The sequence below is a fragment of the Cricetulus griseus genome, chromosome 7, assembly GCF_003668045.3.
Source record: "Cricetulus griseus strain 17A/GY chromosome 7, alternate assembly CriGri-PICRH-1.0, whole genome shotgun sequence".
In the NCBI taxonomy this organism is placed as follows: domain Eukaryota; kingdom Metazoa; phylum Chordata; class Mammalia; order Rodentia; family Cricetidae; genus Cricetulus; species Cricetulus griseus.
In genome coordinates this window covers 51,967,497-51,982,127 of record NC_048600.1, presented here as the reverse complement: position 1 = coordinate 51,982,127, position 14,631 = coordinate 51,967,497, and the positions used below count along the sequence as shown (strand labels likewise).

At 39.7% G+C, this 14,631-nt stretch overlaps 1 protein-coding gene across 2 annotated transcripts in view; it reads left to right on the top strand.

Moving 5' to 3' along the window:
• The first annotated feature begins 734 nt into the window (after nt 1–734).
• LOC113836627 (teneurin-2) overlaps nt 735–14,631 on the top strand; it is a 934,552-nt gene continuing 920,655 nt past the window's right edge. For both annotated transcript variants that reach the window (XM_035448193.1, XM_035448194.1), the window contains exon 1: nt 735–960. In XM_035448193.1, coding sequence (XP_035304084.1) covers nt 735–960 — 226 coding nt within the window. The remainder of the gene's footprint in view (nt 961–14,631) is intronic.

The following is a 14,631-nucleotide window of genomic DNA, read 5'->3' as shown; positions in this document are numbered from 1 at the left end:
AGAGAGAGAGACAGAGACAGAGAGAGAGAGAGAGAGAGAGAGAGAGAGAGAGAGGACAAGTGAGAGAGCAGGAGAAGATAATTTGCATGTCATCAACACCTTATATTATTATTCTTGAGGCCCATGGCAACAATTTAATGTTGGTTGAATAACCTGTTGTCACAGTGAATCATTAATATTTTCCAATGTGCATCTGTATTTCACTTTTGCTTTCATTCCTTCCTTCTTTCCTCATCTTCCTTTCTTCTTCCTACTTCTTCCTTTCTTTCCCTTTTGATATTTATTCTCTCAGTAATCCTTCTAAAGCAAAACAAACAAAAAATCTGGTAATGAAATGGCACAGAATCCATTTGGTTTTGACATACTTCATAACAGGATCTCCTAGCCCAGTGACAGACTTATCATGTCATCTGTGCATATACAATCAGGAGATGAGGCTTCTTGTTATTTCCTTCCCTCATATCTATTAAATTAGACAGTAAGAAAATAAATTGATTGTCTAGAGTTCTATATAGACTGCTGGTTTAAGTATATAGCTTTTCCCAAAGAAGTTGAGCATGGCTGGCCGGTTTCCCATTTGTTTCCACCTGCCTCAGAACTGCTTGTAACCACAGTCTGTTACTTGTTTACTTACTTATTTTGTTACTTTTATGCTTCTAGGTGGGTAAAGTGACAGGTGACATACTCAAACCTGCCCTTTGTGAAAGTCGTGGAGTTCTGTTCCATCTGGAATAATGGATGTAAAGGACCGACGACATCGCTCTTTAACCAGGGGACGCTGTGGCAAGGAGTGTCGCTACACCAGCTCTTCTCTGGACAGCGAAGACTGCCGTGTGCCCACGCAGAAGTCCTACAGCTCCAGTGAGACCCTGAAGGCTTATGACCATGACAGCAGAATGCACTATGGAAACAGAGTCACAGACCTGGTGCATCGGGAGTCCGATGAGTTTTCTAGACAAGGTACATAGCTCTGCCCTATCCATTAGGCTCTAGTCCCATTCCTGCCCTGCTCTGTTGAGTGATGATGACTAAAATTGATAAAAAAAAATGGCAATAAGACAAATTGGCAAGCAATTATCCAACTAATTCTTGGTTAAAAACAAATTTTTGCCCTATCTAATTCCTGTGTGTGCAAAGCTCCTTTTTGTTATTTCAGACACCAGATTTGTCAATAATGTGGTAGTTTCTTTAGGAGAACTGCCATGATAAGTTTCCTAAGATGTAACTTGGAGCATGTCCTTGGCTTCATAAAAGGTATTCCCAAGACAATACAGAATCTCTGACTGGTTGATCTGTGGATTTCACACTTTTCTTTGAACCCTACTCTAAACCTCCAAGAACTCATTTTGACTATTCCACATATTGGTGTTCTCAATCATACTCATTTTGAATAAATGGTGTATATGTATTAGAAGACATTTCAGAAATCCCTGGTCAAAATAATAGTAAATTCTCCCCCTACACACACACACACACACACACACACACACACACACACACACCACACACACACGGTGTGATGCTAAGTCTGAGTTCTGTGTTGTTATTTTCATGTTTAAGATTGTAAGTGGGAACATAAATTAACATAAATATTTTAATCCGATTCTACCGATATAGTTCTCCCTTTGCCTCATACCAAAACTCACTTTTTATTGTAATTCCTTTGTGTATTTAGGAAGACTTTTCTCTCAGACACAGTTGGCTTTCTCTTTATGTCCAGTATCTATGCAGGATCCCACTGTTACTTGTCTAGGCATATGGACTGAGGCTGAGCAATGTGGAGGTCAGAGTGTAAGTCTCACTTGCTCTACACCATGCTTTTCCAATACCATCCAAGCATGCTCTGGTCACATTAATGGCTCAGCAAAACTAAAAGTGAATGCACAAGCTGCAGTGGCTGCACTACGCAGGGTCACACAGCTAGCACCCAGGGGCTTGGCCCTGTCCAACTGGGTTATTGCATCATTTGTTTTATAATACCGATTCCTTATTTCTTTTTCTGTGTCCTCAGCAGCAGATATTGGAATGAATTTAATTCCTAAAGAGATGCCTTCACATGGAATTCATTCCTGTCTTTTTAACTTCCTTACATTCTTGCATTTTATTTTTTATTTTATAGAAAATGTACATATGTGAAATTAAGTAGTATAGTGCCCAAGACTGATAAATGTACAGGGCAGATGTTGCTCTGAGAGTATGCTCAAATACTCCCATTTTATTCTAGCTGCTGTTATATTTAACAAAATATTTTTAAGAAATCAATACCCAGTTGAAATTGTTTTTCATGTCATTGTAGACCTTTGTAGGAAACAATTTTCATTTGATCTGTAGTCTTATTTTTCTCTGCATCATCTTCATGAAAATAACATGTACTGATCGTCCAGGAGAAAACAGGGTTGTCCAATGACTGCTCTGGATTAAAAGCCTTTGACCTGTGAGTAACTTCAACATGTGGTTTATGTTATTAGGCTCGCACCTGATTCTGCATAGCAGACAGTGGGAAGTGGAAGGGAAATAGGAAGGATTCCTGGCTTAATTAATAAGCAGAGAGCTCACATTACCAACATGGAGAAATTAGAATGCTTGCCATCATGTCCAAGAGCATCACCAAAATAAAGTCAGACCACTGATAGTGCAACACACGTTTAGCGTGGTTGAAAGCTTTTGCTCCCGTCGTCATTTCTGGGTCATTTTTCTACTACTGCAAACTGTTTCATATGCTGTAATTTTAGGCTGAAACATATGCTCTTGTTCCTTAGCCCCATGGAAGGCATGCCCTGGCTTCAGGATCATGCACTAAGCTGAAGCTTCCAGATTATTGTTGAACTAAGGATTTGCTTGTCACCTTTTCCCTTATTAATATTTACATCACACAAAATCAAGTGCTGGGATTTTATTTTCAAACATACTTTTATTCTTCCTGTTTCATTGCGGGCCCCATCCATTGATGATAATAATGGAAGTAGCTTGGCCCTATCAAGCTCATGGCTTTGCAATTAACAATTCACACATGCCGTGTGTTGTTATTGAGTCCATATTTGTTTGCGTAATGTGTTTGCATGAATTAAAAACTGTGCAGTCCAAAAGTAGAAATGAAAAGGCATTGGGAAGTATTTGCATATGTAAGTGCAATTCCTTCTGAAGGCATCTATGAATTTATGCATGAAAATGTAGTCAGAGGCTGAGTGGATCTTCTTTGATGGGTTCTAAAATTGAACTCTGCAGGAAGTAAATAAGTGCATATTTAAGGAGGGGAGTAACTGGAGATACAATCTGGCTAGTGGTACATGCAGCTTGAGACTGAAGCACTACAGAGAGGGTTAAAATAAATTTTATACTCAGTAAAAACAATAATTTTTTAAATGTCATGCATTTTACAGTTTATTTTCTTATACATGAAATCAAAGTGCAGGATGATCTCGGTACTTATTAGCCTAGAGGTACATTAGCAAGGATCATAGTGTGATCAGCTCCTTTGGTCTCTTTATTTAAAACCCATGACACTGATCATAAAACAAACATGTTTCTCACATACAAGCAAGTTTGGCAAACACACTTGGCTGGCTCTCCAGATGCTCCCATATAAAAGAATTACCAACCAATACAAGTGATGTGGGATTCAGGGTCCTACCTTATCCAGCTCCCCAAGCTGGCCTACTGAAGGATCAAACAAGACAACAGGCCATGTCTCAACAGGAGAAATAGACGAGGTGTCCAGGAGAAGCCTTGGAAGCTACTGTCAAACCATTTGCACTTTATTTCCAATACAGATGCCTTCTCTGCCATCTTTTAATGTTATCTCCTCCCGAAATTAGAGACAGGCAAATTACCTGTCTGGCTTCCACTGAGTGCATTCTCCTGGTGTGAAGGGAGAGACTTGCTGACTATAGGTCTTGTGGCCACTGGAATAATTGGTAATTAGTAAATGACTAATCCTTCACAAATAGCATTCAAGTGTTTCTGAGAATAACAAAACTAGCATCAGTCTGACACCTGGTTGCACCAAAACCCATTGCCTCTCAGGAAACAGGTTCTATTTTGAATAATGGAGGTCAGCCAAGTTCCCCAGCAGTTTGCATGAGCCTGTTCTTTTGGACTGTGAAGTTAGGGTGCAAAGCACTGTGATATGCAGCTGTTCTGAATGGCTTAGGAGCCTAACCTCAGACCTGAATTCATTCTGCTTCTGCATATCTATGTGAATACACCTCTTGTCTGCACTCTGCACTCCACAAGGATGAATGCATTGTTCTAGTTAACATTCAACAGGAACAGGAAGAAAAGAATTCTACCAGTTCTTGAGTACATTGTGTTAAATGCCAGTCCAAGCATTTGGCTTGTATAAACCCAATGCTCACAATATTGTAAGGTGGGAACCATTGTTAATCCCCCTTTTTTATAGATTAGGAAACTGAGTCATGGAAGAATTAACTGAATTATCCAAGGTCAGGTATATAAGAATTGGAGACAGGTTTCACATACAGTGAACTATGTTTTAGTTAGCAAACAAAATCAACTCATCGAATATTTATAATCTGGTGGGAGTGAGGGTTGACTTTCAATTTCCAAGCCTTTATGGATGAGCACTTCAGAAGTTTTCTTAATCTTATGAGAAGTCATTACTGAGAAGCTCAGGTCCCAGCCCTTGTAGTTTGTAACCTGTTATGAAATTTTATTCTACAAGCACCACTCTTTTAGACTTCCTGGCATTGATCCTTCCTACAATACCTGACACTAAATGAGCCATAGGAAACTTTCTAGGAAGGAATCTGTACTGAGCCTCCAGCAAGGGTTCCCTACCATTCCTTGTAGTCATCACCTCTCAACCCGTAATGGTAACCAAGAATGCAGTTGCTTTAGGAACTTAACGATATTGGTTACCTAAGCAGAACTGGCTGCTTTCTGTGTCAAGCTGTGCCCAGTGGACCAGAAGATTCACCCTGGCTTCTAGTCCTCCAAAAGACTTTCCTTCTAGTTAGTAGTAGTTCAAGTCTCTTGAGAGGGGGCCAAGATTGAATTCCTCTATGTATCTCAAGCTGTTTGGGTCAAGGTTAAATAAAGAATTAGGGAAAATTGGATTCTTGAGAGTTTGCTTTTATTAGCTCAGTCAGTTCTAAAAAAAGGCAATGTATGTAACTAACACTTTAATGTACTTTACAAATGTGTAAACACACACATGCACATCTTAAGCTAAGTTTGAGTATTTTAGAAACTATTTTCTCACTTCTGATGTCTTTAAAATAATTTGTGCAATAAATTTTGCTCTGTTTAATTTGGCATAATGTAAATGTAGCCCATGTTAATGAACCAGAAATTCACAATCCACTAGCAAGCTAGATACACTTATCTATATTGATTTGGCTGACATTACATAGTGAAGGTACTTTGGAAACCTTGGATACATTGGAAACCTGTAAGAATTCCTGTCCATAAATCTCTTCAAATATTTTTTGTGAATAGCCTAAAATAGTTGCTTTGAAATGGAAAACCCCAGCACTTTAATTTAGCTGTACAGAACACCTCTTGGTTTTAATGAGGTGGGAAGTTTTGGTTACTATTTGCAAGAATAAAATGTGCCTTGATAAGACTGCCTTAAACATATTCTGTCACCCTAGGTAATACCTCCTTTTATAATGCAGCAGAGACCAACACAGCATTTCCATTTCTTTGGTTGTCTTGCTGTTTTACAAGTGCCAAAGAGGAAGCCTCCATGACCTTTCAGTATTACATGATTTACAATATCCTGGTTACTCAACTCAGATTCTTATTCCTTCATGTAGGAGGTTTGTGGTAGAAGAATAAGAACGCACAACCTATGTATACTATTTATGATTGCCCAATTCTGTGTGTAGTGCCAAGTGATGCAGATCAACCTGAAAAGAGACTGTCAATTTCCTTCACTTTGGAAGTTTTCTACCAATTATTAATATTGGAATCACTTTCTCCAGGTGTGCAGTTGTCAACCTATGGATGCTGTCTTTCCTTTAGTAAGTGGTGGAAAAATTCTGCTAAAGATATTATAATGACTGTCATCTTAATCCTTCTGTAACTAGTATAAGCAGAAATCATCCATTCTCTGACATTCCTAATATTTTAGACAGTAGAAGTCTTTCCTTTCATTGCATCTGACTGCCACAATATCTTCAAACCTAGAATTCCTCTTCCAACTTATTCAGAGAGTGGGTCTGATGCCCTGTGTACTATAACTTTTGCTCCCAAAGATAAGCATAACTTACACATTATGTCCCAATTTTTATAAATGGATGAATGAAATCATGTAGCAACTATCAATTGATTCCAAAACACTGGAAGAAAGATACAAGTCAAACAAGTTTACATGCTGCAGATAAAAAGGTTGAAAGAAATGTTTTATGGTAATATCCTTGGATACATCTCCATATTGGTGTGAATTTTATGACATATTTATAAATAAATATGTACTTCAAGAATAAGTTTATTTAAGAAAAATTTTAATCTGTATAATCCATGATGAAAATTAGCACATTCTCACCACTTATAATTTTGGCACCTTGTCTCCTAGAATCAATTCTTTCTGTATTTTCAGTATTGTTTTTTATTACTCTTCTAGGAATAGGTATGTATTCCAGTAACTTTGATTTTTAAGGCATTGGTTCAGCAGTTATTCCTCAAATAGTTGACTACTGGAAACTTCACATTCAACTTTAGATGTAATTTTTTTCACTCATTTTACATTACTCACTCATTGTCAGTGGAGCTTTCACTCTTTGGAGATGCATCCCAATGCCCCTTGGTCTCCTTTTCTTGTCTTATTGTTCTAGCTAGAACTTCTAGTACAATATTGAAGAGATATGGAAAGAAAGAATATCCTAGTCTTATTCCTGATTTTAGAGGAGAAATCTGTGTTAGCTGAACATGTTCAAGTGAAGGAGTTGGGGTGGTAGAGAGAAATAGGCTTTAGAGGCATTTTAGATGATTGCATTGGCTTCTGTTTATACAGAATATCACAGGGAGACAGAATTGCTAGTGGGTGTGTTGGAAGATAATGTGTTTAAGCATGCAAACCTAGTGCCCTGAACTGTGATGACAGGGATGGATTGACTTGTCTTTCAGGATACTGTGCATGTGGAGATAGATCTGCTGTTCTGGAACTCAGATTGGCAATGGTTACTTTTTCCTCCTGTCAGGAAAATACTGTGTTTGTGATGCTGTTTCTTCAAGAGCCTGGAAAGGTCAATACTTGTAAATAACCACAGAAGGAGAAGTGCATGGGCCACTTGTTCAATTTTTTCTGGAATGGCAGATATGTACCTTAGTATAGAAGTAGAATACTTTAAGTATTTGGAATACTTACCTCCATCAGATTAGCTGCCTGCCTATTTCAAGAGCAAGAACATAGAATACTTCAAGTGGCTCTAGCACAAAGAAAGCTATGAGAAAGATGGTATTATTCCATTGTATAAAACACAGACTAATGGTTCTCAGCAGAGGTGTGTGTGTGTGTGTGTGTGTGTGTGTGTGTGTGTGTGTGTGCGCGCGCGCGCGTGCGTGCATGCGTGCGTGCGTGCGTGTGTGTGTGTGTACATGTGAAAACAAATGAATGTACATTTTGTCACTATACATTTTGTCTCTCCCTGCTGGCAACTTTAATGGGAAAACTAAAGATGCTTAGAAGATTAAAGCAAGAATTTCTGGTAAGTGATGGCATGGGACAAGCAGAGTGAGGATAAAAGGAGAGCTGTGGATGTTGCTGCAGCTCCAAATGGTCCAATTCTCTCCGCTGGTGCTAATCCCCAGGGCTTAAAACAGAAGATGAACTTGCTTGTAGGTTAAGATGGTTTGTGAAACTATGACCCCTTGAACCCAAGGTGTTCTTACACCATACAAGTGATGATGTCTAACAGGCAGTTTTCTGTACAATTTTTGATGTCCTGGAGAGAAGCCTGAGTTATATAGAGCATATAGAGATGTAGGAGTTGATAGTTAATAATCTCCTGGGACTTGGTGTGATCATCTTGGCTAAATGTGCCAAAAAATAAGGAGATCCCATGAGGACTCAGGCAATCAAAGGACAGAAGAAGAAAAGAACCTTGGGGTGCTGGAATAGCCCCACTATACACTACACATTGTGCCTGGCTGTACTTTATTTCTCATTCCAAATGTTAGTTTCATTTCTTATCTCAATAGTAGAGTCATCTTTATTTTTTCCCTTTAAGCTGGAAGTCACAAGTACTATAGACACAGGTCACATTTGTCTCCAAAGTATGTTTAAGATAGAAAGCTGAAAGGCTGAAGACATGGCTCCCAAATAGAGCACTTGCCTAAATGGGCAAAACGTTTAACCCAGCATTTAATCTCCAATACTTCAGAGATACAGTACTAGAATTAGGAGAAGGGATGAGTCAAATGCTCATATCATGATCTCCTCTATTCTCTTTCTTGTAGAACACCAAACTCTGACTTCCAAACCTATTCATAACCAGATGCTTCAACTGTGGGCTTTCTCTTTGATAATTTTATGCCTTCCATATTGTTTTAGCCTTTACGGGCTACCTTTGTCTTCTCAGAGTGATTTAGCTGACATAGACTTAGTTTACTGAGACATTCCATGAATAGGAGCTAAGCAAAGTACCCTAAGCTGTTCTGCTCTTACCTAGTTATATCCAATATAACTACAAGAACATTTACTTTTATTAATGGCTTGTCTCCCCTTCAAATGAGAATTATTTAAAGCAGAGAAAAGGACACCATCTCCTGTTTGTCCAGCTGTCTGCTCAGACTGGCAACAGCACATCCTATGGGATGAGAAACTAACATGGATATTTTCTACAGGCAGGACATGGTGCTTACATATTGAATTACAGTTTCAGGTCCTTGTATCTGTATGCTGGTGACAGAATAATACTATCATTCTTTTAGGCTGGTGTCACCTCTGGCATGGAGCATCTGTGGGGACATCCTTTGCTTCATACATGGAAAGACTTCAGAGTATACATGCTCAGCCATGACACCTTTCTCACTGGAAACTTGAGAAAAAGGTCCACAGTGAGGGATGGAATATTGGCTAGGGTCTGCTTCATTATGCTTTGCAGGCTGGGTCCATGGCTAGTGCTGTCCCACCAACTGACGAATCACCGCACTCATAGTATTAGAGAAAACATTACATTTTCAATGTCATGTTTGAGGCTTATAATTTAATTTTCAGCTCTGGCAATCCCAGAAGCATCTCTAGAGACATAGTAGGAGGGGGCTGTTGTGTGTCCCCCAGAATGAATCCATGCATGCCTCACAAGCTCCCCCTCTGCTGCTGTAGCCAGACTCCCACTCTACCAAGTGACTCGTTATTCCTCCAGCAGGAGGAGCTGCCTTCCTCCCTGCTCAACCTGAAGTCAGGTTTCCTCCAGTCACAAATCTCTGCTGGGAACCATCAGAGCAAATATCGAATGTGCACAAAGATATTAAAAATAACTGCAGCACAGACTTATCTAATAATGTTCAACAGCCTTTTATAATATTTGGAATATTTTGCCAAAGTTACTGTGAGCATTATGCTTAATGCATTTTCCCCAAGACAGATACATCTTTTCAAGAATGAAAAAGAATCAACAGAGAGAGAGTCAGGTGGGCTGCATTGTGTTTTCAGTTCAACCTCTTCTACTTCTATCTCTTTTCCTTTGGCCAGAGACGGAGAATGTGAAGCTACTCTTTGTTCCCTGATTTATGAATAGTCAGCATTGGGCAATTGCAGTCCCAGTGGGATGCATTTTATTTTAAAAATAGTTTGAAGCACTGTCTTTTAAATTCCCCTATGTCTACAGCTACCTTGACTGTGTGATGCTTGCTTCTCGGTATGTCCTTGTGCAGTTAAGGTCTGTCCCACGTGCTGGGAATTAAAGCACCAATTTTATTTGTAGCATTTTGAACCAAAATGTTGAATGTATTTGGAGAGTAATTCTAGAGGGTTAAATTTGTTTCTATGGATCTAGTTGTTGCAGCTATAACACTGATAGAAGCCACAGGGTGGTAGGCAAATATTACTTGCAATGTCCTAAAACGAAAATACTAGGCAACCATAGTAGAAACATCGATGGGCCAAACTAATCTCTCCTCAAATGACTGTGCATTCAGGTAGTTCACCCTCAGCTTTCAAAGGACCCCTGTTCACCTAGCAGCCTTGGGTTCAAATTCTCCTTCGTTTACAGTGACATTTCATTTAATGCTTGTCCCCTGCCATTTGTCTGCCCTGCAAAAGCTCTTTGCAGATCTGACCCAGTTAACATTTTCTGCTTTGGGAAGCCAGAGATTGAACAGCAGGGAAGTCATCACACACTACCCAGTTATCCTAGCTGGGTACAGAGGAAGCAGTGAAGCTGGCCACATTCCAGACCATCTCTGTCTCTGGACTGGTTGTGGGGTGTCTACTACCTTGGAGAGTTTAAAAAGCCCAGTGTTTGAAGCCCACCTGAAGACCAGTTACATCATGGCTTCCTATACATGAGAGGGTGGGATGATGCTCTAAAGGTAGATACTTTAAAATATTATATTGATTTGTTCATTTGTTTAGTTTATTTAGTGGGGTGTGTGTGTGTGTGTTACTACTTTTCCTCAGGTACTGGTCAGTTTTTAAATAATTATTAACACAGTCTCTCACCATACTGTGCAATACCACTTAGACCATGCTGCATGTACTTTGTCTGCCTCCCCAGCACTAGAATTGAAAGCTCATGGTTCCACTACTGACATTTTTTACAGGGGTCATCTGGGGATCAATCTCAGGTCCTTGTGCAGACAAGGCAAGCACATTATAAACTAAGCTATCCCACCAGCTTCTAGAGACTATATTTTTATATAAATAAGATTTGAGCATGTCATACTATGACTGAAAGGATACACTTCCCAATCTAGCCCCTTCTTCAGTGACTGATGGCATTTTCAGGGCTATAGGTCTTATTTGTAGTATAGTGACTTTGATTCTCATTATTCATTTAAAAGCCTGTCAGTATAGATTTGTTATATCAACCCTAATTTTTATTGGGTTTCAAGTTATAGACACCATTAGCCCAACCAGTAGTGTTTATACAAATGTGGGCTGCCAAATGCCAACCCAGGAAGCAATAAAAGTCATTCTCTTGCCATATACCACTCCTCTGCTCTTGAGGCAGAAGAAGCAGGTGGTCTGATTCTTCTATCCGCTTTACTTCTCTTCATCTTGCTTGCTGTTAAACATTATAAGTGGAGATTTAATTTGAGCACCTGGCTGGGGATGTAGTTCATAATCAATTAATTATGTTAATTGATCCAACATCCTCAAAGTCAAAGCAGCAATGATGAATTTGGTACCTCCATGGAAAGAAGTACAGGCTAGTTGCATTCATATTGAAAAGTGAAGATGCTGAGAAAAGGTGTCACATGTAGTGTGTCTCTCCCTCCTTTCCAGAGTGAGTATGTATTAAGAGTAAGGGAAAGGAGGGAAACCCAATTCAATGATGAGTCACAGAGTGGCTCACTGCATTGAGGACTTCATGGGAATGGAATGAGACTATTCCATGGAGCCTTGAGCTCTGCATGGCTGTTCCTCATACCTACATACCTATCACAAGTTCAAATTTAAGTTTCTTAACCCAAATCAAGAAAGCCCCTGGCTGTTGGCTTCCTGAACTCTTGGAGTTGCATTGACTCTGGTAGTTACAACAGAGGCAGAATGTCCCCTAATCACAGGGACTAGGCAGGTCAGATAGATAGGCAGGTAGGCTAGCTATTCAAGTATATGACATGCTGAAGACTGTCCTCATTTGGAGCATACATGTCCAGGCAGTATGTACCTCTTTGCAAAGGCACATTAGTTTCATTGTGGTTTAACTCTGGTTTAGCTCTACTTGATCTTCCAACTTTCAAAGAAAACAAGAAAGCTAGAATTTGTTCATGAAATCTCTAGATTTTAAAAGTGCTTAGAAGGACCATTCACAGAGCAAAGCAGGCTTCTAGTGACATCCTGATGTCATCTCTTACCCCAGTCTTTCCTGCTAGTGAGGGGCTGAATGTCCTTGTGGACAGGACAGTAAAGTCAATGCAACTCCAGGAGTTTAGGAAGCCAACAGCCAGTGGCTTTCTTGATTTGGGTTAAGAAACTAAAAGATGAACTTGTGATAGGTATGTAGGTATGATGAACATCCATGCAGGGCTCAAGGCTCCATTGAATGGCCTCTTTCCATTCCCGTGAGGTCCTAATGCAGTGAGTCACTCTGTGACTCATCATCGAATTGGATTTCCCTCCTTTCCAGCTTCTGTTCCTGTCCCTCACCCTGCTCTTTCAAATCTTTCCCAAAGGAACAACTTGTTCCCAAGCCTTTGCCTCAGTCTCTGCTAACAGTGTCAATCAAGTTAACACAAGTGGCAGCTAATTCGTTTTCAAAGTCATTGTGTAGGCCAAGAGAAGACTCTATAGGGCAGTGACATTCCTGAGACTGCCAGTGTGGTGTCTGCATTTCAGGACATGGCAGGTTGACTGAAAAAAGTGTGGGGGTTGACTTGCACCTAGTATTTAATCCTTACTAAATATGACTAACCTTTATAAGGTTTCCCATTCATTTCAAATTGTTTCACAGAAAGAACCTTGTGTTTTTCTGTTTACATATGTGGTTTTGGTTGGGTTTTTGGAGAATTTTAATAAGTTTTTCATTTTAGAATAGTTTCAAAGTCACATAAACACTATTAAGAACACAAAATTGCTCACTTGGCATTGTAGCTGCTGATGGTGCCTTCAGTTCATAAGGGATTCCTCATGACATGCCTAGAAAGTCTGACATTGTTTTCACTCTTTGAAGCCACCATGTCAGATCTCACAAAGTACACAGTAGGAAGCCATACACAGGCTCCATAAGTTCCCTGCTGGCCACAACAATGTCCCTGCTCCCTTAACAGCAGCCAGCACACTACTTGTGGATATTTAACCAACATGAATTGAACAGAGGATTCCTTTCATATACCCAAGTCTGGAGGGAGGTGTCCATTCCCAAGGCCTCCATCTATATCCCCCTACCTAACACCTTTTTTTTTCCCATGCCTATCATTTTGATCATTGGAAGGCAAAATTTTCCATCTTGAGATGACTTGACTTTCTCAGACCTGTCACACTCATGTCCATAATACAACGAGCTGTACCTCTGAGCCTAGATACCTTGAGTGCTTTCTAAAAAGCTCTGCATGTTATCTGAAAGAAAGGCAAGATGGATTTTATTTCTTTTCATGTATCTTGCACATTTATTGGGAAGTTAACAGAAAACATAACTAATAATACATACCATAATCTCAGCTTCAGAACACCATTACAAGGTCTTTCTAGTAACCCTTTTGATTCTCTAACTATTTCAAAATCCAGGAATAATGTTATTTATGCCCACGGGAACTACTTACCTTTTTGACACGTCAGGATAATCAATAGTTATAAAATGGTGTACTGTCTAATCCATTCTGGAGAAGCTGAGAACATGGTAGCTGCTTAGCCTGTAAGGCTAGAAGCCTCAGTAGATCCAATCTGGAGCTAATGTCCTGAAGGGTTTCTGAAGAGCCACTGCTCTTCAGTTTGCATTATCAGTCCCAGGAAATTGGGCTGCCATGCCAGTGAAGGATGAGAGCAACAATAGCATTAACAGAATAGATGCAATTGCAGGCAAGCAAAAGGCAAGTTTTCCCCTTGGACCGCCAAATATTAGGCAACTACCAGAATGTATTGTCCATCTGGGGGAGCATCTACCCCCTTAAGTTATTCCTTCCAGGAAATACCCTTGCAGATCCATCCACAGGTATGTCTCTTAGTAGATTCCAAATGCAATCAACAATCAAGATTAAGCATCACATCCAATAACTTGTAAAATGTTTGAATAATAATACTTTTCATCAATCACTTTAAGGAATATAAGTACTTTTCATGCAAATTACATGCATCAATTGGGGGTAGAGGAAGAAGAAGTATGATATCTTTAAGGTATTCACCATTCATATTACTTACCAGGCCACACTCTTAGAATACAGTCCTTCTGAAGTTTTCTGTCTTCATCATGATGGGTCTACCTGATGCTACAGCATTCCACACTTACCAGTTCTCATTTGACACAGAGAACTGTGAAAGTAATGTTAATTGGTTGCATTTCTGAATGGTTAGTATATGCTTCCCTGTATTCTATGAAGTTGTTACAGGAAAATTACCTTTTTGCTCAAGGACAACCAAGGTTGAGTAGGTCAGGTAATTTTTATGTAAGGTGTGGAAAGAGAATTACACCTGGGTGGTCTGACTGCAGCAGCAGCTGCAAATTGTTTGTTAACTGACTATGTAACACCCATATTTCCCTCAACACTTGCTGGAGGGAAAAAATCCAATCCATATGTTGAGATGGTGTGGGCAGGCAGGCTGCTGGAGAACAGAGTATCATTACAGCCATTAGGACGATGCAGAGGGTTATTTTGGCACTCCGATCTGTGCAGCCAGATGGAAATCGGAGTTCAAGCTTAGTGTTGTCAGATAGCAGAGGCTTCGGGCAAAGGGGAAGGCATGGGTGAGTGATTTTTGACTGTTTATCTCTAATGTGTGTGGCCAGTGTCACTCCCAGCTCTGATGGCTGTGATTTATTCTATTATACTGTCAGTATTAAACACCTT